The 23,980-nt window shown below is 40.1% G+C and overlaps 1 protein-coding gene and 1 pseudogene across 1 annotated transcript; one reads left to right on the top strand and one right to left on the bottom strand.

Moving 5' to 3' along the window:
- Nucleotides 1–23,980, top strand: SMIM13 (small integral membrane protein 13). The gene is made up of 2 exons (XM_055322271.1): nucleotides 1–469; nucleotides 23,792–23,980. Exons 1-2 carry the CDS (start codon nucleotides 394–396, stop codon nucleotides 23,977–23,979), a joined length of 264 nt encoding a protein of 87 aa, XP_055178246.1. The 5' UTR covers nucleotides 1–393; the 3' UTR covers nucleotide 23,980.
- On the bottom strand, nucleotides 13,964–14,284 carry LOC129507810 (U6 snRNA-associated Sm-like protein LSm5; annotated as a pseudogene).

Genomic DNA, 23,980 nt, shown 5'->3' with positions numbered 1-23,980 from the left:
GAGGGGACTGGGGTCGCGCGCTGCTGCGGGAGCCGGGAGCCGGGAGCCGGAGCCGGGAGGCGTCAGCCGCGGGTCCTGCGCGCCGAGGGGAGCCCCCCCCTCCCCGCTGCCCACGAGGGCGGACGGCGACCTGGGCGGTGCGGCCGCCGCGCGTGCCCGCGCTCGCCCCCTCTGTCCCGTGCACGGGCGCGCGGCGTCCGCCATGGAAGCGCAGCCGGCCTCCGCCGGGGTCTCGGGCTCCCCGGGGCGATGACCGGGTAGGGGCGCCCACGCCGCGCGCGCCCCGCGGGCCCGGGAGCCAAGGAGGGTCCGCCCCGCCCGGCTCCGCCCCGCCCCGCCCCCCGGGGGCGCTCAAGCCCGGCCCGCGCCGCCGCCCGCCGTCCTCCGCCCAAGATGTGGCACAACGTGGGGCTGACCCTGCTGGTGTTCGTGGCCACGCTGCTGGTCGTGCTGCTGCTGATGGTGTGCGGTGAGTGCGCTGCCCGGGCGCCGTCCGACCCTCCGCCGGCCGCCCCGCCCCGCCCCGCCGCGCCGGGAGGACTGAGCCGGGAGCCGCGCCCCGGGGGGCGGGGGGCGCGCGGGGCGCGGGGCGGGAGCCGGGCCCGGCATCCCGACCGCGGGTAGACCAGGTAGACACTCTGCTGCTCGGGCTCCAGCGCCCGGACTTTAACCTTGGCCTGTGTTCGAAGGAGAAGGGATTGGTCCCCCCTTTTCCTTCTCCAGGGGGTCCCGACCCCGATGAACCCGAAGACGTCTCCCTCCCTCGAATCGGGCGATACTAGGGGGGCAGAGCTGGGGTCTGGAGCGCTGCGAGGTCGTGGAGGCCTGAACCACCTGCGGGCAGAGCTGTGGGGGCTGAGCCGAGCCCGAAAAACACCTGCTGTGCCAGCCTTCCAGGGTCGGGCACCCCAGCTCTCAAGTCTTGTAATGATGGTGCTGTTTTGTTTGCTGTGATTTTTTTTGGTGTGTGTTTGCTTTCTTGGGATCAGAGGATGTAAAACTTTCTTCTCAGGGTAATATTAGCGCAATTTTCAGGTCTTGATTTCTTTACATAACTGTAAACTGATAACTGCGGGTCTCTCCGCAGAGTGGCCGGAGCAGTTGTGATGATTTTTTTTTTTTTTTTTTTTTTTGGTGGTGGTGGTGGGGGAAGTATTGAAAACTGGGTGCCCGTGAGTTTTAATTTTCCATAATTCCAATGTACCGAAGGGTGGGTTTAGGTCGATGGCAGGCATGGGCCAGACATAAAAAGACATGCTATAGGGCTTGTTCATTCTGTGATGAATGTACTAAATGCGCACTGTCAGCTGTGTTTGGAGAAGATACGTGTGCACTTCTGCAAATGCATATCTATGGATTTGTATTTACCTGTGCATTGTATTGCATATTCATATGTATATGTATGTACTTGAATCTATATTTTTGTCTGTCTTCTTGTGGCGGGAAGGAACCAGAGTTAACAGCCTTGCTTTTGTGACCGTAAAACAATTGAAAAGCCCTTTCTCGGTTTCCTGCTTGTGACGTCCGGATTTGGGGCTGATTGTAGATGCTTAAGATTCTAGAAGGAAAGACCAGATCTTTGTGATTTGTTTGCACGTGAGGAAGGAGGAAAGCAAGGCTTTCTTTTCTCATCTGAAGATGCAAGCTGCTGGGAGGTGGGGATGTGTGTGACAGGTAGAGAACATACAAAACCTTGCGTAGAGTATTTGCCGAACTTGCCTCTGGGGCAGCAAAATTCCCAATTGCTACTTATATCATATTTGTTCTCTCAGCTCCCAATAGCTAGTTAACTTTGATTGTACTCATTTTTCTAAAAATGCCGCGCCTTTGTTTTCAGAAAATATTGTGGAATGCGAAGTGAGGTGTGATAAGCAAAAGAACATCTTATTTTGATTGGAATGGTCCAGCACGAAGAGCTTTATGAAGAAGTAATTGAAGCACTGTTTTGTTGGGAGGGCTAATGATGGAGTGGTTTCATGTTTTGACTAGGATGGGCCTGGGGCTTGGGGGGGGGATGAGGGAAGGACCCAACTAGACTTGAGACTCTTGGGCGTTGTTATAGTTTGCAAGGATGCCATAATAAAACCCAGAGACATTAAACAACAGAAATTTATCTTCTCACAGTTCTGGAGGCTAAAAGCCCAAGATCAAGGTGTTAGCACAGTTGATTTCCTCGGAGGCCTCTCCCCTTGGTTTGTAGGTGCCACCTTCTCCCCGTGTCCTCACGTGGTCTTTCCTCTCTGTACCTGTTCCCTAATCTTTTCTAATAAGAATGCCAGTCATATTGGATTAGGGCCTCACCCTTATGAGTTCTTTTAACCTTAATTAAAATGTAGTGACTCTCTAAAAGCCCTATCCAAATACAGTCACGTTGGAGATTAGAAACCTGTGATACGGATCTGCCCCGAGAAACTCATAGCCTGCTTTATTTTAGAACTGATTGTCTTTCTTTTGCACAGCAAATGCCCATTTTCAAATTTCAGGTTCCTGGGGCGGTTTTCTTTCTCTCGTGTGTGCTGGTTTTGTGTCCCTTCTTGCCTCTCATCCATGCTGAAATGTTTTCCACTGTCACCATTCACTGAAATGGCCCTCGTCAAGGTCAGTAGCAAACGGCCTCCGTATTACCAAGTCCATGGTTGCTTAGTCCTAATTGTATTTTACGTCTCCTACTCATTCTATACCGGTGAGCCTTGCTTCCATAAAGTAATTCTCTTGGCTTTTGTACACTGTACATTGGTACTGTCCTTCCTACCATAGTGCCTAATTGTTTGTCTTTTCCTGGCTTCTGATCCCTTAGACTTTATATATATATGTGTGTGTATATATATATATATATATATATATATATATATATATAATTTTTTTAAAAAAATTTTATTTACTTATTTGAGAGAGAACAGGGGGAAGGGCAGAGGGAGAGGGAGAGAGAGAATCTCAAGTGGACTTCGAGGTGAGGGAGGAACCCAGCATGGGGCATGATCCATGATCCTCAAGTCATGACCTGAGCGGAAACCAAGAGTTGGAAGCTTAACCAACTGAGCCACCCAGGCAGGCCCCCCCCCGCCCCCCCGCCTAGAATTTCTTCTTAAAACGTTTTTGGATCACAGTCTATGGTAGGAAATACATTATTCCCAGTACATTCATGGGTATTTAAATTACATATATCAATTTATTGATGATATGTCTAGTTAGCTAGCTATCATCTTTCTGTTTCTGAGATAAAAATATTATGGACTAGTACTTGCTCTTACTCCATGAGATAAATGCTATTTTCTCTTATGTTTCTGTGATAATAATGGTATTTCCTTTCTGTCTGTTCTCTCCTTATGATACCTTAGTCCAGTCCTAGAGATTTAAATATTAACTGTAACCAATGACTCAAATTGACATCTCCAGCTCTCACTTTTCTCCCGCCCCCAAGGCTCATGCATCAAACGTTTTTTTCTTGATAGCCCCACTTAGAGATCTAAAAAACATCTCAGACTTAAAACATCTGAAGCAGAATTCTCTATTTCTGTTACCTGTTTTCTGCCCTGCTCCCTTCCTGTCTCAGATTTTGCCAGCAGCTAAGGATGTGGGTGTCATCTTTGATTTTGCCCTTTCCTTTCATCCCGTCCCCTTGTCCTTGCAAATACCAGCTCTATCTGGAAGTTTCATTTTATCTCTTTAAGAAATCTGAACTAGGTTCTCCCTGTCTGTCCAGCACTGTCCTCGGCTTGCATTGATTTCTTAACTAGTGTTTTTTGCCCCCTTCTCTCCCCTAATTTCTTTATAATCCACTTTTCGCATACTAGCCTGACTCTTGTATTAAGATTGTGTTTTCTCAAGTGTTTTTAACAAAAGAAAGTTCCAAAAGTTAGTAGTACTAAAGACATAAGGTAGTTCCCTTCAGCTCCTAGTAATTTATTTCCATATTTGTAAATAATTTTATACCTAGTTCTTGATTTTGCAACTTATAAACCATGGTGGAGTCCCTGCTCCTTCCCCTGCACGCCATTAGTAATGGTAACTTTTGATTCATTTGAGAGGCAAGATTTATATTTTGCATTTCTTTTTTTTTTTTTTAGAGGATAGGGGGAAGGGCAGAGGGAAAGCGAGAATCTTAAGCAGGTTCCACAATCAGTGCAGAGCCCCACCCGCGGCTTGACCCTGAGATCATGAGCTGAGCTGAAATCAAGAGTCAGGCACCCCAAGATTTATATTTTAACTGTGTAAATAGTCCCTGCTTGTCAAATAGTAATGTGACTGCACTTCCTTTCTTATGTGGTTCTTCATTTCTCTTAAAGTTAACAGTTGCGTTTTTAATTTACCTAGTATTACTTTATTGTATGTGCAAGTTATTACCCTCTAGCCCCATTCCCCTACCCAATCCCAGAGCTCTCCTTTCTCCTCAGCCTGCCCTTCACTTTCTGTGCTGTAGACCCTATTTTCTGGATCTCATGTTATCATCTTGCTCAGTTTATGGTGTTGAGGTCTTGAGGGGTTTTTTTTGTTTTTTGTTTTTTTTTAAAGATTTTATTTACTTATTTGACAGTGCACACAAGCAGGGGGAGCAGGAGGGGGAGAAGCAGGCTCTCCACTGAGCATGGAGCCTGAGGTGGGGCTCTTATCTCAGGACCCTGTGATCATTACCTGAGCTGAAGGCAGACACTTAACTGACTGAGGCACCCAGGTGCCCCAGTAATCTTGTTACGCAAGAGCACATTTTCTGGTAGCTTTCTGAGAGAGAATGCATGGAAGATCATTTTTTGAGCTAATGCCTGCCTGAAAATGTCTTTCATTGGTGTTCAAAATGTTCAAATTGATATCAAGTGTCTAGAAAAATCTTCTACGTTTATAGTTGGTTGATAATTTGAATAAATTTCAGGTGGTAGATAATTTTCATCCATTAAAAATGATTACTTCATTGATGTCTAGCTTCCTAGGCCTAATTTTAAGAACTCTAATGCCTTCTGTTTCTTTGTCCTTGTAAGTAACTTGATTTTTCTTCCTAGATGCTTTCTGGTAGTTTTTTCTATCATTGTTATTCTGAAATGTCATAATGATATGCCTTGGTATATTTCTCTTCCTTCCATTTTTCTGGGTCCTTTCAATTAAAAAAAGACTTCTGTTAGTTGGATGTTGGACTTCATAGCTAATTCTCTAGTATTACATGTTTATATCCTTTTTTTTTTTTTTTAATTATTTCTCCTCTCCTTTTTGGCCAGTGTTTTGGGTTTTATCTTCTATCTCTTACGTTTTCATTTATCTGGTTTTAAATTTCAGAACGTCCTTGTTTTCTCATTGCTTTGCCAGTACCTGTTCTTCTTTATGTAATATCTTTTCACTATAACCATACTAGTTATACAGTTGACCCTTGAACAACATAGGGGTTGGAATGTCAACCCCTGCTCATTGAAAATCTGGATAACTTTTGATTCCTTAAAAACTTAACTACTGGGATCCCTGGGTGGCTCAGTGCTTTAGCAGATGCCTTCTGCCCAGGGCATGATCCCGGAGTTATGGGATCGAGTCCCACATCAGGCTCCTTGCATGGAGCCTGCTGCTTCCTCCTCTGCTTGTGTCTCAGCCTCTCTCTGTCTCTGTCTGTCTCTCATGAGCAAATAAATAAAAATCTTTGAAAAACAAACAAACAAAAAACGTAACTACTAATAATCTCTTTTAGACTGGAAGCCTTATTGAGAACATAGTCAATTAACACATATTTTGTATAGGTACTATATACTGTGTTTTTGCAATAAAGTGAAAAAATGTTATTAAAATCATGAGGAGAAAATACATAATACTGTATGATATCTATTGAAAAAATTCTGTGTATAAATGGACCCACACAGTTCAAACTTCTGTTGTTCAAGGGTCAACTGTAGTTTTTAATAAAGTGTTTTTCTTCTCCCTGCATTGCCTTTATTTCTTCCATGTATTTTCTTTCAGGTTGTTTGCTTTGGACTCTTTATGACTGAAGATTTTTACAAATGTCCAGTGCTCTGTTCTGAATTTATATTTAAGGGTGAGGAAATAAAGGATGGTAATAAATTCTCAGTGTCAGTTCTGATATCAAGTTTGCTTCTTCCCTCGGAGAATCCCCAGTTGTTGATATCTAGAGGTCTCTTCTCTGTGGGTATTCCATCTTTTCAGAGGAGAATCTTCTCATTTTCTGCTTGGATGTTAAGACTTGGCTGCCTGCATGACAGTTTTGTAGATAGACTTTCAGCAAATTCTTTTTTCTTCCCTCCTCAACTCTTCTTCCTGCCCCAAGTCCTGATCTTTTCCATAGTTTTCTGTTGAATTTTGGCTCCAATTGCTGTCCCTCTGTCCTGCCATCCAGATTTTCATTTCCTTTGCTCTGCTAGAACATTTACCACTCTTTTAAAAAAGATTAAAAAATAAATCTTTGAGTGGCTTCCCATTTCCCTTGAAATACAGTCTAGATCCCTTACTGTGGCTACAAGGATCTGTGTGATACAGCCCTTCCCGCTTCTCCACTCATCTCTTGCTTCTCCTCCCCACTACTCATCGTTCTACCAATAGGCCAACCTTGTACTCTCCCCAGGGCCTTTGCCCTCAGTCTTCCTCTGGCTTTTCACTTGACTGGTTCTTCTTCATTCAGGTTTCACATTGGGTTTCACATGCCCTGTCCACTTAGGGTAACTCATTGACTTTTTCTTTATTTCACTGACCCTTGGTTTTCTGAGCATTTAGCCCTTTCTGAAATGAGCTATTTTGTGTTTATTTTCCCCCAATAAGAACATAAGCTCTGTGAAGACAGGAATGTTGTTTGGCTAGTTCACTGCTCTATCTTTGGATGTTAGAGTAGTGCCTGGCATGTAGTAGGCCCTCATATATTTGAAGAAAGAAAGATTTTTCAGTACAAATTATTACTACATCTGTATCTTTGGGGTAAATACCTACTAGTGGAATTCTGGGTTATAGGGTCGCTCTATTTTCAACGTTTTGAGGAACCACCATACTGTTTTCCAGAGTGGCTGCATCAGTGTAAGAGGGTTCCCCTTTCTCTACATCCTCACCAACGTCTGTCATTTCCTGACTTTTTGATTTTAGCCATTCTGACTGGTGTGAGGTGATATCTCATTGTGGTTTTGATTTGTATTTCCCTGATGCCGAATGATGTGGAACATTTTTTCATGTCTGTTGGCCATTATATGTCTTCTTTGGAGAAGTGTCTGTTCATGTCTTTTGCCCGTTTCTTATGAGAAGTTCTTTATAGATTTTGGATGCTAGCCTTTTATATAAGACACTTGTAAATATCTTCTCTCATTCTCTTGCTTGTCTTTCGGTTTTGTTGACTGTTCCTTTGCTCTGCAGAAGCTTTTTATCTTGATGAAGTCCCAGTAGTTCATTTTTGCTTTTGTTTCCCTTGCCTTTGGAGACGTTTCTAACAAGAAGTTGCTTTGGCTGAAGTCACAGAGGTTGTTCCCTATGTTCTCTAGGATTTTGATGGATTCTTGTCTCACACGTAGGTCTTCCATTTTTAAGTCTACTTTTGTGTATGGTGTAAAAAAAATGGTCTAGTTTTATTCTTCATGTGACTGTCCAATTTTTCCAGCACCATTTGTTGAAAAGACTGTCTTTTTTCCATTGGATATTCTTTCCTGCTTTGTCAAAGATTAGTTGACCATAGAGTTGAGGGTCTGTTTCTGGGTTCTCTATTCTGTTCCATTGATCTTTGATCTCTGTTTTTGTGCCAGTACCATACTGTCTTGATAATTACAGCTTTGTAATAGAGCTTCAAGTCTGGTGGTGATGCCACCAGCTTTGCTTTTCTTTTTCAACATTCCTTTGGCTATTTGGGGTCTTTTCTGGCTCCATATAAGTTTTAGGATTATTTGTTTCAACTCTGTAAAAAAAATTGATGGTATTTTGATAGAGATTGCATTCAGTGTATAGTTACTCTAGGTAGCATAGACATTATAACAATATTTGTTCTTCCAGTCCATGAGCATGGAACGTTTTTCCATTTCTTTGTGTCTTCCTCAATTTCTTTTGTGAATATTCTGGAGTTTTCTGAGTACAGATCCCTTTACCTCTTTGGTTAGATTTACTCCAATATCTTATGGTTTTTTGCAATTGTAAAGGGGATCGATCCCTTAGTTTCTCTTTCCTCTGTCTCATTATTAGTGTATAGAAGTGCAATTGATTTCTGTACGTTGATTTTATGTTCTGGTACTTTGCTGAACTCCTGTATGAGTTCTAGCAATTTTGGGGTGGAGTCTTGTGGGTTTTCCACCTAGAGTATCGTGTCATCTGTGAAGAATTTGACTTATTTTCTGATTCAGATGCCTTTTATTTCTTTTTTTGTTATCTGATTGCTGAAGCTAAGACTTCTAGTACCACATTGAACAATAGTGGTGACAGTTGACATCCCTCCTGTGTTCCTGCTTCAGGGGAAAAGCTCTCAGTTTTTCTCCATTGAGAATGATATTCACTGTGGGTTTTTCATATATGGCCTTTGTGATATAATTACCTTTCTTATATTTATTTTTTATTTTATTATTTTTTAAGATTTTATTTATTTATTCATGACAGACAGAAAGAGAGAGAGAGGCAGAGACACAGGCAGAGGGAGAAGCAGGCTCCATGTGGGGAGCCTGACGTGGGTCTCGATCCAGGGTCTCCAGGATCACGCCCTGGGCCGAAGGCAGGTGATAAACCACCGAGCCACCCAGGGATCCCTTACCTTTCTTTTAAACACAAAGTTTTTCTTTGCCTGTGCCACCAAGAGCAGTCATCAAGCACTGAGTTCATCTCAGTGAGATAATACTGTATTTGATCCTTGTCTTTGGTCTCTGCAGAAAAGTTCCCCTAACCCTTAGAATTTACTGAGTAATAGTAGCATCTTTTGTTATGTGTAGCAAGCCTTGGACCATGCCTGAATTTATGCTTAGGAAGTGGGCTCAGGGAGGGGCCCTGAGGTGGTTGGAGGGCAGAGGCTGGTCACTAAAAATTCTAAACAGAATTAGAAGATGGGGAATTTCAGCTCCATCTCTGAACTCCATGGAGGAAGGGAGGCTGGAGATGGGATTATAAACATTCCTAAACAACAGTATAATGAGCACATCTAGAACCACATTCTTGACCTTGGAGCCTTCTCCCCGTCTTTGTCACTCTTATTCCAGTTGTCATTGAGGCCTCCCTGACCTCTCTGTAAGACATTAGCCTCCCACACACCTGCCCCTTTTCCCCTTACAATGCTTTATTTTTGCCTAGACTTCCTTATGGGGCCGATATGTTCCAATGAGAATGGTATTTGGAACCCCGTAGGTGCTCAGTGAATAATGAATGGACTTTTAGTTCTTGAAGAATTGGCTAAGATGAGATTAGAGATGCAGGCAGGAAGCATCCAGATAGTGGCATTTTATATGCACCTCCTGCAGAATTTATGCTTTCTGATAGGCAATGGGGAGCTAAGAGTTTTTAGCAGGAATTTTATAGTCTGTGCTAGATAAAGTGAGGAGTGGGAGGCTAGGAGGGAGGAAACCAGGTAGGTTAGTGTTAATGGGTTGATGAGAGTTTGAAATAAGGAGGCAACAGTGTTGGGGCTGGGAGTGGTGTTGGCCTGATTGTAGCATGACCCAAACGATGGTGATGGCACTATGCCCTGCCTGCCAAGTCTTTAGGTCATAGGAGTGTTTATCAGTGTGGGCCTACACGAGGAGAAGGAAGTAGTTTGGCTTGGTGTACACATTTTCCCTTCTCCAGGGGTTGGCTTGGCCATCCTCCCTAGTTCAACCTGACTTAACAGACCATAGACAGACTGAAATTTGCAGGCTTTCTCTTGTGCCCAGTCCTGGGTTCTTGCTGTGCCAAGCAAGGTCAGGGAGTTAGTGAACAGAGTTGGACTCTGGCTGAGCTAGCTTTAAAGACTACTGGCACTGTCACATTATTAGCTGTGTGACTTGAGCAGTGCACGCAACCTCTGATTTTAGCCAGTAGACAAATGTGAATAATAGAATCCGAGATTACTGAGAACCTGTATATTTCTGCTTATCCATCTCACGTTGAGGTAGAAGTGAATAAATATAAATTAATGTGTGGAAAATATTTTTTCAAAGATTAAATCTGGTCTTAGAAAGGGGTACCTAAAAAAGGAGGGGTGCGTCTGGGTGGCTCAGTTGGGTAAGCATCTGGCTTCGGTTCAGGTCATGATCTTGGGGTTCTGGAACCTAGCTCCTTGTCTGGCTCCCTGCTCAGTGGGGAGTCTGCTTCTCATTCTCTCTCTCAAATAAATAAAAATCTTTAAAAAAAAAATCGGGTCTTAAAAATATAAACTTTCCCTAGTTTAAAATGGGTAATAAACATTTCAAAGATAATGAGAGGCTAAGGTAAAAGGTGTGTGTTGCTCACAGAAAAATGTGAAGAGAAAGTACAAAATTTGATGAGTTTTAGCAAATGTATGGAGAGGTTGTGACCACCACCATATTCAAGATACAGAACATTTTGATCACCCCAAAAGTTTCCCTCATGTCCTTTTATAGTCAGTCTTCAAGCCCCTGGCAACAGTTGCACTGCTTTCCAGAACTGTAATTTTGCCTTTTCTAGAATTTAATGTAAATGGAACCATGCAGTATTGGTTTTGTATTTGACTTTTTTCATTAGGTATAATGCTTTTGAAATCCATCTGTGTTGTTGTAGCAGTGATTCATTTTTTTTTAATTGATGGATAATACTCCATTGGATGGATATACCATAGTTTAATTGACTTTCTTATTGGTAGAGGTTAGCGTTTCCAGTTTGGGGTTATTACAAGTATTACTGCTATTATTAGCATTCATTTACAAGTTTTAGGGGGATATATGTTTTTATTTTTCGTGGGTAACTTTATAAGAAACTACCAAACATTGTCCATTGCCAACAGCTATGTTGTCAAGTGTCTGTTTAAATATTTTGCCCATTTAAGAAATTGCATTATCTTTTAATTATCGAGTTGTAACAATTCTTATGTATTTTGGGTACCGTCTTTTATCAGATACATGTTTTGTAAATACTTTATTTGAAGTAATTTTTTGTGTATGATTTGAGTTAAGGATCAGTGTTCTTTTTTACATAAGGGTGTTTTAGCATCATTTACTGAAAAGGCAATTGAAAATCAGTTGATCCTGTGGGACCCAGGAAATTTAACAAAAATCCCCTACCCCTGGACAAGCAGAGCAGGACTGATTCCATTTGGTGCTGCACCCACCTTGTGCCGACCTGCTTAGGGCACTGCCCCACGCTAGTCAAGCCCAGGGCACACCCTAATCGGAAATCGACTCAGTGATAGGCCAGTTCAAATGGATACTTAGGGTAAAATGTAATTCAATCGGCCACCTGCCTGTGGACCGACATGACTGTGCAACTCTCTGCATATCCCATTGGCCACTGGTCCCTATAAAGCTGCTACCCCCTTAGTCTCGGGGTCCAAGTCCCTGCTCGGCTGTGTCGGGTATACTTGGACCCAAGCTCGAGCTTGTAAATAAACCCACGTGTGTTTGCATCGGTGTCGGCTCCTCGGTGGTTTCTCGGATTCGGATTGGCAATCTTGGGCACAACAATCCTATATATGTATGGGTTTATTTCTGGACTATTCTGTTCTTTGGTGTATATTACACCAATTGTGTAGGCAATGCTGTGTTATTCCTTTCAAAATGTTTGCTATTTTAGATCCTTAGCATTTCCTTATAAGCTTTAGAATCAACTTGTTAAAATAGACCTATTGAAGTTGGAGAGAACAGACATCTTAATGTTGTGACCCATGACCATATTGTATCTCTTTATTCTTTTCTTTTAAGGATTTTAATTTCTCTCAGCAACATTTTATGTATTTCAGTATATGATACAGTTCTTGCACTAATTTTGTCAGATTTAACTGTAAAGGTTTCGTATTTTTGATGCTATTGTATATGGTACTCATTTAATGTTTGCTACAAATATATAGAAATTATAGAAATACAAATGATTTTTGTATATTGGCAGTGTATTCTGCAAAACTGCTAAAATCACTTAATACCTTTTTTCTTCTTTTTTTGTAAATTCCATAGGATTTTCTACTCGGAGGTTCATACTAACTGCAAGATTGTTTTACCTATTCCTTCCAGTGTCTATGTCTGTTAGTTTTTGCCTCATTGTACCTCCAGTATAGCATTGAAGTTTGAAAGGGGTGAGAGCAGCTCTTTCTCCTTGATCTTTTGGAGAGAAACACTTAGTCTTTCACTGTTCAGTTTCATGTTAGCTGTAGTTTGTAGATATTCTTTATCAGGTCACAAAGAAAAGTTTTCCTTCTATTCCTTTTTTGATGACTTTTTGAAAAAAATCAGCAATGGATCTTGAATTTCTTTCCAAATGCCTTTTCTGCATTGAGATGATCATGTCATTTTTCTTTGTCTGTTTATATGATATATTACATTGAGTTTTGAATGGTAAAGCAATCCTACATTCCTCAGACACACCGTTTCTATATACTGTTGGGTTTTCCTTTTTATATGTTGTAGGGTTTGATTTACTAAACATTTAAGGTTTTCCTATTTACATTCATAAGGAATATTTGTAGTTTTTCTAAATCACTTTATCTAGGTTTGTCATTAGGATCATGTAAGAGCTCATCAAGAGTGAGTTGGGAGGTGTTCCTCTTATTTCTTGGAAGAGTTTGCTTGGAATTAGGATATTTTCTATTGCTGCGTAACAAATCACCACAGACTTAACAGTCTACAACAACATATAATTATTAGCTCACAGTTTAGGAATCTGGTATGGCTTTAGCTAGGTCCTCTGCTTTCCATCTCACAAGTGAATTCAGAGTTTGTAAGCCTGCCTCTTACGACTGCTGACAGAATTTAGTTCCTTGTGATGGACTGTAGGACTTAACAGTACCTGGCTTCTTTAAGCCTGCTGGAGAATCTCTGTGATACCCAGGAAGGTCTCAGTCTCTCTTTTAAAGATTTACTCTTGATTGAGTTGGGTCCACCTACAGTAGTTTATCTTTTCAGTAACTCACAATCAACTGATGGAGACCTTAATTGTATTTGCAAAATCTTATTGTCTTTATCATATAACCTAGTAAAGAAAGTGGCTATCTCATCACTCTTGCTATATTCTATTGGTTGGAAGTAGATGACAGGTTCTGTCCATACGCAAAGGAGGGAAAGGTCACCTAAGAATTACACATGGCTTGACTCATTCAGTTTACTAAGCTGTGTCTTCCACAATTTGTATGCTTTCTTTCATAAACATTCAGTCGAATTAATCTAGGCCAGGACTTTTCTTTTGGGGGAAGTTTTAACTATGAATTCAATTTCTTTACTAGATATTGGGCTATTCTATTTATATATTTCTTTTGTAAGCTTTCATAGTTTGTGCTTTCCCAACACTCTACTCTGAATTGTGTAATTTATAAGAATAAAGTTTATAGTATTCTCATTATCCTTTTAATTTCTGTATGATCTATGATTCTCTTTCATTCCTTGTGTCCCCCTCCTCCCCCCTTTTTTTCACATGATGAGTTGGGCTAGAGGTTTATAAATGTTATTGATCGTTTCAGAGACTCACCTTTGGTTTCATAATTTTTTTCCCCTATATTATTTGTCCGTATACTATTTCATTGCTTTATGCTTATATCTTTATTTTCTTTTACTAATTTTAATTTGTACTTCCTTTTTAGCTTCTTATGGTGGAAGCTCAGACTATTGATGTTTTTAGGCCTTTCTTTTAAAAAAATTAATGAGATAAATTTCATTGTGGGTATTGCTTTTGTTTTAACCAAAAAAATTTTTATTTTAGTCAAGGAACAAACTATTCTTCTTTTTCTAAGAGAATAATGATTAATTTACAAAAATGGTTATTTTAATGTATCTTCAAAATATTTCCCTGTAATGGGAAACTTAGTTTTACAGAATCCAAACATTAAAAGGCTAAAAAAATATTTATTTTGTTGTCATTATAGGACAATACAGAGTAAGTCAAGGAAATCCATTCATACTTCAGGACGTTCCTCTCTAGGAACCAGCACTGTTATATTATTTCCATTTAGCAAAATTTGATCTAATTTAGTGATCCTTCTTACTTCTGGTGTGATTTCAAACTCTGACATCCTCCAGCACCTTATTGACAAAGTCATCAAATCCAAAAGTGTGTCAACAGTTAATCACTCTTTATCATAATGCAAATTCCTTTTTTGTTTGTTGGGTTTTTGTTTTTGTTTTTGTTTTTTGTTTTTCACAATGTGAATTCTTGATGCTATACATTCGTCTACAAGCTCTAGAGGCAGCTGCTGGGATGGGTTAGTGGGATAGCGTTAGCTGCCCTGGCTATGCCAGAAGTCTCCAGTATTGCTTGTGACTTAAAAAAAAATTATTCCAGGGGGAGATGTGGATGGGAGGATGGGCTAAGTAGGTGATAGGCATTAAAGAGATCACTTGTGATGAGCACTGGGTGTCGTATGTCAGTGAAGAATCACTAAATTCTGTTCCTGAAATCAGTACTACACTATATGTTGACTAGCTTGAATTGAAATTAAAAAAATTACTCAGTTCAAACTATTTTTAATTTCACTTGTGATTTCCCTTTTGAATGGATTATTTAGGAGTATATCGTTTTAAAGTTTGAAGCTTTTTTTATATTTTTAAAAAACTTTATTCAGGAGAGATACAGAGAGAGAGGCAGAGACATAGGCAGAGGGAGAAGCAGGCTCCCCATGGGGAGCAAAATGCAGGACTCGATCCCAGGACCCCAGGATTACTACCGGAGCCAAAGACAGATGCTCAACCACTGAGCCACCCAGGTGCCCCTAAAGTTTGAATGTTTGATTTTTTTTCCCCATATATCATTTTATCAATTTCTATTTTGACTTTGTTATGGTCAGAAAATATGTTTTATATAATATAATTTAAGAGAGTTTTCTCTTTAATGAGACTGATTAATGGTGTATTTTGGTGAATGTTCTATATACACTTAAAAAGAATAATTCTTCTGTAGTTATTGAATAGAATGTACTGTACATTTCAGGTCAACTCTGATGGTAAGGTTGTTCCGTGTCTTAAGGCAGTTCTCTCCATTTATATATGTAGCAGGCATCTTCAGAACTCTGAAATGGGTTAATTGGTGAAAGTCATTATACTTTTAACTTTATGGGTAGTTTTGTCTGCATGTTGGAGGGCTGAGAGCATGGAGGTTGGTTGGTTTGAGGGTCTGTTCTGTGCCAGGTACTGTTCAAGACATAAGGAACAGAGTGGAAGACCTGGATAAGCCATACATTTCCTTGTTTTCAGAAACTGGTATCTTGAGGAGAATGATAGTTTTTAATGCAATGAAGGATGGAAGTGAGCATGAAGCGCTAAAGCAATCACCCAAGACAGCATTATACTGAAGAGATAGTGTAGTATAAAGATGTAAAAATTCTGTATTAATGATGGTTAAAATTCTTAGTTAACCATGGTAGTAGCCTTGTGTCTGTAGAGTTTGCCCTCGAGAGGAGAGACTGAAACCTAGGAGACAGAGACAGTATTACCTCTATGACAGTTATGCTGATAAGCCAGTTGACAGATAATACCCATTTGATGTAGGCTGGAGAATGGCGTTAGGAATGTAGAGAAGGGAAACAGATGGGAGAGGTTTTATTGCACTGAGGTAAAGTAGAGGAGGGGCAAAGTGCTGGAAGGAACTATTTCTCACCAGAGAGATGAGAAGATGTCATATCCATTACAGAAATATGAAAACTAGAAGGAGCTGTGGGATGTATATATTTTTTAAAGGTGTCTTCAAGCCAACCGAGTGGAGATTCCTTCCTAGAGTTCAAGAAAGGTGGGAGATATGGAGGAAAAATGTGGTTATCATTGTCATAGGGGTGATATTTGGACCAATGGGAGAGTTGTGGTCACCAAAGAGAGAAGAAAATAAAAAAGAGAGGAGGAGAGGTTTTAAAAGGCAAGTTAAAAAATGTCCTACTATTTATTGGATAAAAGAGTTTTGTATGTGGAAGTATTACGGTTCAAGATCACATTGATTCAATAATAGTATCTCCAGGGGTTATCATCTAGTGTTGTCCAATGTGTCATTATGAAAGAGGTGTGGAGTAGAGGGAATATTGTGGCAAGGAGTGGAAGAGCATTGGTCTGTTTTTACTTAGCCTGAGTCTATGACCTTAGGGATATATTATCTTAGAAGTGAGCCTTAGCTGTTAGAGAAAAATAAAAATCAGGAACAGGATTGAAAATGGAAAAGAGCTTAATACAATTTAAGATTAGTATTCAGCCGGTTAGTGAACTACTTAGATGCCATGGTGAAGGTGGGATTATGTAACTCCATTGGAATGATTCCAGGAAGACAAACATTTGTGACTGTACTGTAGCCGGGCTTTTGGCCTGAGAAGATCTTGGGTAGTGAAGTCAAATTCTCATTCTCTAATTAGCATTTTGAGCCATCCTTCCACCATGAAAACCTGAGAAATTTGATATGCTTTTAAAATTCATTGCTCTCTTCATTAGCTGGCCTTCTTCAGTGGTTGAGTCATTTTGAGCCTTTATTTTCTTATCTAGAAACTGGGGATAATGATTCCTAGTCTCTTTAATTCAGAGGGCAATCGGGAGGATTAAAGGAGCTGTTGAATAGAAAAGCGCTTTGTAAACTGAGAGTTCTGTAATTACAACTGTCCCTGGGGTTTGTGGTGTGTTGATGGTGTTGGTGCATCTCTCAGGTCCATCTGCTGTCACTACCCTCCGGCCGCCAGCACCTTTATCTTGCAGGGAAAAACCATGGCAGTGTGTTTCATGAAATTCATCCTTTGAATTAATGCTTTGTTATTGGCGTGCACAAGTGAGTGCTCCTTTGCTTATCCCAGAGTACACACCCTCTGTTGCCAGCCAGTTTTTGTGACATACAGTGCTTACCAGTGTGAGACTGAGCAAGGCCACAGACTTGCCTTTTAAACCATGAAAAACTGCAGTGCTGCTTCTAGCAATCAGTGTAAATTTCTGATTCTCTGTAATATAATTGCGGGCAGTTCTCCTCCCCCACTTGTCTCCCTTCCTCCTTCCCATTTCTCTATTACTAAATCCCAGGACAAGGTGCGTTACCCACATCCCATAGAGGACGATTCGTTCATACCTGGTGTTGGTGGGAGGAATTGTATGAGCTATACTTCCGTAAGAGCTTCCTGTTGGCTGTAGGCATGCACAGGGTAGCTTTTTAAGTGGTTATTCTTTCTCTCATCCTACTCACCCACAAAGATATAAGCATACCTTGCAGAAATTAGTCACTAGGGCCCAGAGTCCAAATGGAGCTGGTCTGTTCATATGGGAAGTCAGAGTTGTACTGAAAGCTCCCTGTTCGATTATGATGAGGAGCAATTGGAGTGATTTTGTTGTGAATGACTATAATGTGGTAATCACATGTCTTTAATAGGGTCATTCCGTTGGATGATGAATGTTTTTGAACTTGTCTTACATTTACTTGTGTTCTTTTCCCTAAAAGTAAAAATATGACTCCTAGTCTCATCTGATCTCATCTCACCCCCACTTAAGTAGTTCCTCAGTTCAAGAGGTTGAGGACTTCTTGCAGCCTGGACGTTCATTAAAGGTTACACAGTGTTGCGGTTTTGAAGGAGTCAAGGCAAGAAGATTGAAAGTTTTGGTTAGTTAGAGTTTATCCAACAAAAGAATTGCCTGCCTAGCTCAGGGATGTTTTGTTTCTGAGTGACTCATTAATAGAGATCATCCTCCAGGGCTCTGTTGCTAATGAAAGTAGCATAGCTGGATTCTTTCTCTAGGCTATCCTGTCCACTCCCCTGCAATCTCTAAGATCACGCTCTAACTCTCCGGGGTGAGCCCTACAGCCACGTTCCTAATACCTGACCCAGGTAATGCGCACTGACACTGGTCCTGGGGCTGACCCAAGTTAAGGTAGAGATCCAGGGTGGGTTTTGTTTTGTGAGTTTTTTTTTTTTTTTTTTTTTTTGAGGTTATGAACTGAGGAATCTTTCATGGAACTGGGAAGAAGCAGCGATGTTCAGGGGAAGCCGAGAAGAAAGTGAAGCAGGTGTATAGAGAGAAACAGATAATGCTGTGAGAATGACGTCAGTTCACAGAGCCTTGTCCTAATTCTGTCTCCAGAAAGGGCACTTCTTCCCATGCATTCATTCCATAAGCTTACTCTCCTTTAAGCTAACAATAAATTCCCTCTTTTTTGTGAAGATAAGTCAACGTCTCTGTTACTTGAACTAAAAGCTGCTTTATTAAAATAAGAGGAGATGAACTATATATATGACTCTATTTTGTATTTATCATAAGACCAATTTAAGGAAAAATACTATAAATGAATAGAGCAGAACCCCATTAATCAGCTACTGGAAGTATGTCAGTGGACAGGTTAGTTAAATTGAGTGACAGTTTGGCCATTAAATGATAATATGCAAAGCATTTCCTTACAGTACCTGTCCCAAAGTTAAAAAAATACAAAACTAGCTGTTATTTCCATGTCTGATTAACATAGTCAGTTGACTGTCTTATTAGCAGCTTTATCTGACAGTTTAGTACTTCTTCTCTTAGTTTTTTCTTTGCTGTATCATGCTTTTCCTGGTATATATCCATTGGGGTTTTAATAATGGTGCTTTTTCTAAAATGTATTATGCTGAGTGAAGTAAGTCAATCGGAGAAGGACAAACATTGTATGTTCTCATTCATTTGGGGAATATAAATAATAGTGAAAGGGAATATAAGAGAAGGGAGAAGAAATGTGTGGGAAATATCAGAAAGGGAGACAGAACATAAAGACTCCTAACTCTGGGAAACGAACTAGGGGTGATGGAAGGGCAGGAGGGCAGGGGGTGGGGGTGAACGGGTGACGGGCACTGAGGAGGGCACTTGACGGGATGAGCACTGGGTGTTATTCTGTATGTTGGTAAATTGAACACCAATAAAAAATAAATTTATTAAAAAAAGAAAAATAAAATAAAATAAATGATCATTTGTATAATTTTTTTAAAAATCAAACTGCCTGGAGTTTTTAGAATCATCTGTTGTTCAGACTTATACTAGTACCCTTTGCAGAAGCATGAGCTCTTACTAATTGTAGGTACTGTGATGTGGAAACTCCCCCTACATCCTTCTGCCATCTGTCTCTGAAAAATTATAGCTCTGTAAGAACTTAGTCATTTTACTTGGGAGAACGACTTGTTGAACTTCCCTCAGTTTAGTAAATAAACCACTGCAGTTCTTATCAATACTACAATTTATCTTTTAGCTTTGCATTCACACCCTGTCATTACAGTAGTCCTTAAAAAAACAAGCACTGTGAATATTTGTTCTTTTTGGCTGCCCAGCAAATGAACTTTATATCTAAATCAGGGGAATTCTCTACCTCATGATTTTTTCGTGGGAAGCAGTGTCATTGCCCACATGCTCCCCTTCCACCCCCAACCCTTGCATATCTTAACACCTAGAGAGAATGGGGGAAAATTGGCATACTTTTAAAGTTTTCTTATCCCAGATTGGGGGATAAAAATTAGAGGTGTGAAATTGAGTGGTTTAGCTGTATGGGTGGGGAGGCAGTGTTGAATGTGGAGGTAGTAGTAGCCATAACTGCTCTGAACTCAAGCATCTCATTGACAACCAGATTCTGAATCTTGGTTTGAGATTGAATCCCTTATATAGGTTGTTGGCAGTGATTAAAAAAGGTATGATTTTTTGTTGTTGGTGGTGGTTTTTTTTTGGGGGGGGGCGGGGGTTTCATTTAGGTTGAGAAAGAGAGTTTGTGATCTAGCTGGATGTTTTTGTACCTTTCCAAACTGAATGCAACAGGTGTCCTTAGTTCCTTGTGTAGATTTCTCTGCTGGGAGACTCTGCTTTCTCTTAGCCATCTCAAGGGCACCCTAATATTTTATGGTGGAACTCCAGACATGCCAGCCCTTCATTATTGGTTTTTTTTAGTGAAAAGACTTCATATTCACCTACTTTGCCTTATGGTCATTGTATGCCTTGTAACCTGGAGTCTTTGTTCTTTATGAGGTCAAGCCTCTCCTCTTTGATAGTCAAAACTAACCTAAGAGTTAAGAGTTTTCCTAGTATTTGTTGAAATCAGCTGGCCTTAATAATTTAAGCCAGTTAGTGGCATTGGCATATTTAAAACAATATAAGTTTACAGAGTATTTGTGATTTACTTATTCGTTTCTGACTTGTTTTTCCCCTGAGTTTTCTATTTATCAAAGCCATGTGTGTCTTGTAGAGCAATCTTGTAAGTACAGGGAAATATTAAAAAAAAAAAAAAAGCGTAGGGTCCCCACATTAATCTGCAGATTCAGAGTAATCCCTATCAAAATTCTCACTGCCACCTTTGTAGAAATCAACAGTGTAATTCTAAAATTCACATAGAAATGCAAGGGACTCAGAACAATTTTGAAAAGAACAAAGATGGCAGACTTTAACTCTCGATTTTAAAACTTTTTTTTTTAAGATTTTATTTATTTATTTGAGAGAGAGAGAAGTGTGTACGTGCAAGAGAGAACACCAGTAATAGGGAGGGGCAGAGGGAGAGGGAGAAGCAGACTCTCAGCTGAGCAGGACCCTGGGATCATGACCTGAGCTGAAGGCAGACAATTAACCGACGGAGCCTCCTAGGCACCCCTCAATTTCAAAACTTAACACAAAGCTATAGTAGTAATCAATGTGATGTGGTAATGCCATAAAGATACTATAGGTCAAATTATGGTCATTTGATTTTTGAAAGGTGTCAAGATAATTTAGTGGAGAGAACAACGGCCTTTTGAACCAGTAGTTCTGAGACAATTTGATATCCACATGCAGAAGAATGAATTTGAATCTCTCTTTCATACCAAAATTAACTAAAATGGATCAGACTAAAATTGTAAGAGCTAAAACTAAAACCCTTAGAAGAATACATAGGTGAAAATCTTCATGACCTTGGTTTTAGTCAGTGGTTCCCTAGGTACAGGACACTAAAATTACAAGCAACCAAAGAAAAAAATAGATAAATTGGATTTCATTAAAGAAAAATGATACATTAGACTTTATCATAATTAAGAACATTAGTACTTCAAATAATATCAAGACAATGAAAAAACAACTCACAGAATGGGAGGAGATATTTGGAAACTATATATCTAATAAAGGTCTAGTATCAAGAGTAAGGAACTCTTACAACTCAGTAATAAAAAGGCAACATGATTTTTAAAAATGGGCAAAGGAATCGAATAGATATTTTTCCAAAGAAGATATATGTAAGAGGCCAATAAACATGTGAAAAGATGCTCAACATCTTTAGTCACAAGGGAAATGCAAATAAAAGCCATAGTGCTACACCCACCCACTAGGATGACTGTCGTGGAAAAGGTGGACAATGAAGTCTTGGTGAGGATGTAGAAAAATTGGAGCCTCCTGCATTGCTGATGGGGATGTGAAGGGGCGCAGCTGCTTTGGAAAACAGTTTAGCAGTTTCACAAATGGGTAAAAATGAAGTTACGACATGGCGCAGCGATTGTAATCCTTAGATATATACCGAAAAGAAATGAAAATGTCTCTGCAAAAACTGTACACAAATGGTTGTTGCAGCCAAAGAGCAGAAACTGTTTTGTTTTTTTTACACCAGCCCCAAAGTAGAAGCTACCCACACGCCCAGTCATTGTGGAGTGGTTCAACCAGATATGATGTGTCCATGCAATGGAATAGTATTCCGTGATAGAAAGGAGTGGAGCGTGATACCTATAACAACACGGATGATGCACCTTCAAAGTATAGGCTGTGTGGAAGAAGCCAGACCCAGAAGACTGCATATGGTTATTCACTTGTTATGAAATGCTCGAAATAGACACATCTGTAGAGACAGAAATGCAGATTAGTGGTTGCCAGAGGTGGGGGAGGAATTGGAGAGTGACCACTGATGGATACAGGTTTTGTTTTTTTTTTTTTGCTTTGATGAAAATGTTCTGGGCTGTGATCATGGTGATGGTTGCACAGCCTTGTGAATATACTAAGAACCACTGAATTGTATACTGTCCTTAAAAGGGCAAATTTTATGCTATGTGAATCATATCTCAATTAAAAGAAAAGGTAATTAGCAAAGTAGAAGCCATCTCATAACCTCCTATCACTACCCAGGGACTCCCACAGCTTACAAATGCTTAGTGCCAGACACCTGAGCCCTGTAGTAGACCTTCCCACTTAGTTCCCGCAGTAGCTTTGTGAATCTTCTCTCAGAACTGGGGCTCCTTGACTCCGCTAAAGTTCTTTCTAATTCACTCTGCCCATTTTCACAAAGAATTGTGGGTGACGACGAGAGCGTGCTACTTTGGAATATTATGAAAATACTATTTTATGAAGTTAGGTGCTTTACTCACACAGTTGACCAAAATACATTTGTGGTGTGGTTCAGTTACCATGCAGCCCTCAAGCTTCAAGGAAGGCAAACCCTTGGGAAATAGGGTTAAATCCCTGAAGTTAGTCTTTTAATGCCAAGGAGTTGTCTTGTCTTGTCTTGTCTTCTTTCTTTTCTTTTCTTTCTTTTTTTCTTTTCTCTTCCTCTCCTCTCCTCTCCTCTCCTCTCCTCTCCTCTCCTCTCCTCTCCTCTCCTCTCCTCTCCTCTCCTCTCCTCTCCTCTCCTCTCCTCTCCTCTCCCCTCCCCTCCCCTCCCCTCCCCTCCCCTCTCCTTCTTTTCTTTTTTCTTTTCTCTTTTTTTTCTTTTTCTTTTTCTATTTTTATTCTGAGACTGCAAGAAAGAAACAAGTAGAATTAGAAACTACCTTAAGTGGCCATTCATGTTGGCCTGGTGTAATGTTGGGATAGAAAAGCGGCTTGGATTTTGTCTTCATAAAATGCTACTCATCAGAATTTGCAGTGGTCCATTTGTTTAGCAACTAAACTAGAGAGTTTAGAGTAGAAGGCTTCAGTAAAACACACTAGCATGGAAAACTTTGTTACAGTGTTACTTTTGTTTGTTTTCACATGCCCTTAACATTTTAAGCCAACTAGTCATGGTTCAGAGGTTTTATCCTGTGTCCTCATTTTTATTGATTGATCCTTATTCGTGGGTGTCTAAAATGTAGTGAACTTTAAACTCCTTGCAAAACAAAACCTGGCTAGTAATTTCTCTCTCTCTCTCTCTCTTTCTCTCTTTTAATTTTAAAGGAGAGTTAAGACTTTTTAATTACTTTGACATGAAAATACCATTCTTAAAAATCTTGAGCTTCAGATAGTGGTGCTCTGGCTTTATTCTTTCATCATGTAATTAAAGAAAATGTGTTAATTTTCTTTAAAAAATGTATTATTTCTAGAAACTTACAAATAGCTTGATTCTGTCAGAAGTTCTCAGTGAAGTGCAGTTGACCCCTGCCATTTAATGGCTTTTACGTTGCAATCAGAGCAGACTTGCTTTTAGTAAATGTTAGCATTGAGATATGAATGTCCTAAGGAAATGCAAAGTATATTCTTTTTTCCCCAGTAGAGTCCTCTCAGAAGTTTGATTTTAATATAAACACTTTGACCTAGATATCGTAATCTCCTAACTTTAATGCAAATAAAACCATGTTCAGATTCTGAATTTCATGCAGGCAGAAACTTTTTGCCATCCTTGTATAATGTCTGTCAGAGTTTATTCTTGTGCCTTGTCCATAGTAAACGATTAATAAGTGTTTGTTATTTAAATATATATTTGTAATCACATATATTTTTGTAAACACATATTAATACTATATATCCTATTTTGTAATATACCCCCTGCACATACATGACTAATGAGGACGTTCTCAATGGTAATACTGCGTGTAATAATTTTTCTTAATGCTTTTGTCTCTTTTTAGGTTGGTATTTCGTATGGCATCTGTTTTTATCGAAATTCAAGTTTCTGCGGGAACTGGTGGGAGACACAGGATCTCAGGAGGGAGATCATGAGCCATCAGGCTCTGAGACGGAAGAAGACACTTTGTCATCTTCACACAGGATCAGATCTGCTCGGCACAGAAGGGCGCCTGCTGATGAAGGCCACTGAC

Source organism: Nyctereutes procyonoides, unplaced genomic scaffold, assembly GCF_905146905.1.
Source record: "Nyctereutes procyonoides isolate TBG_1078 unplaced genomic scaffold, NYPRO_anot_genome, whole genome shotgun sequence".
Lineage (NCBI taxonomy): Eukaryota > Metazoa > Chordata > Mammalia > Carnivora > Canidae > Nyctereutes > Nyctereutes procyonoides.
Note: the sequence above shows the minus strand (reverse complement) of the source record. Positions and strands in the feature narration are given on the sequence as shown.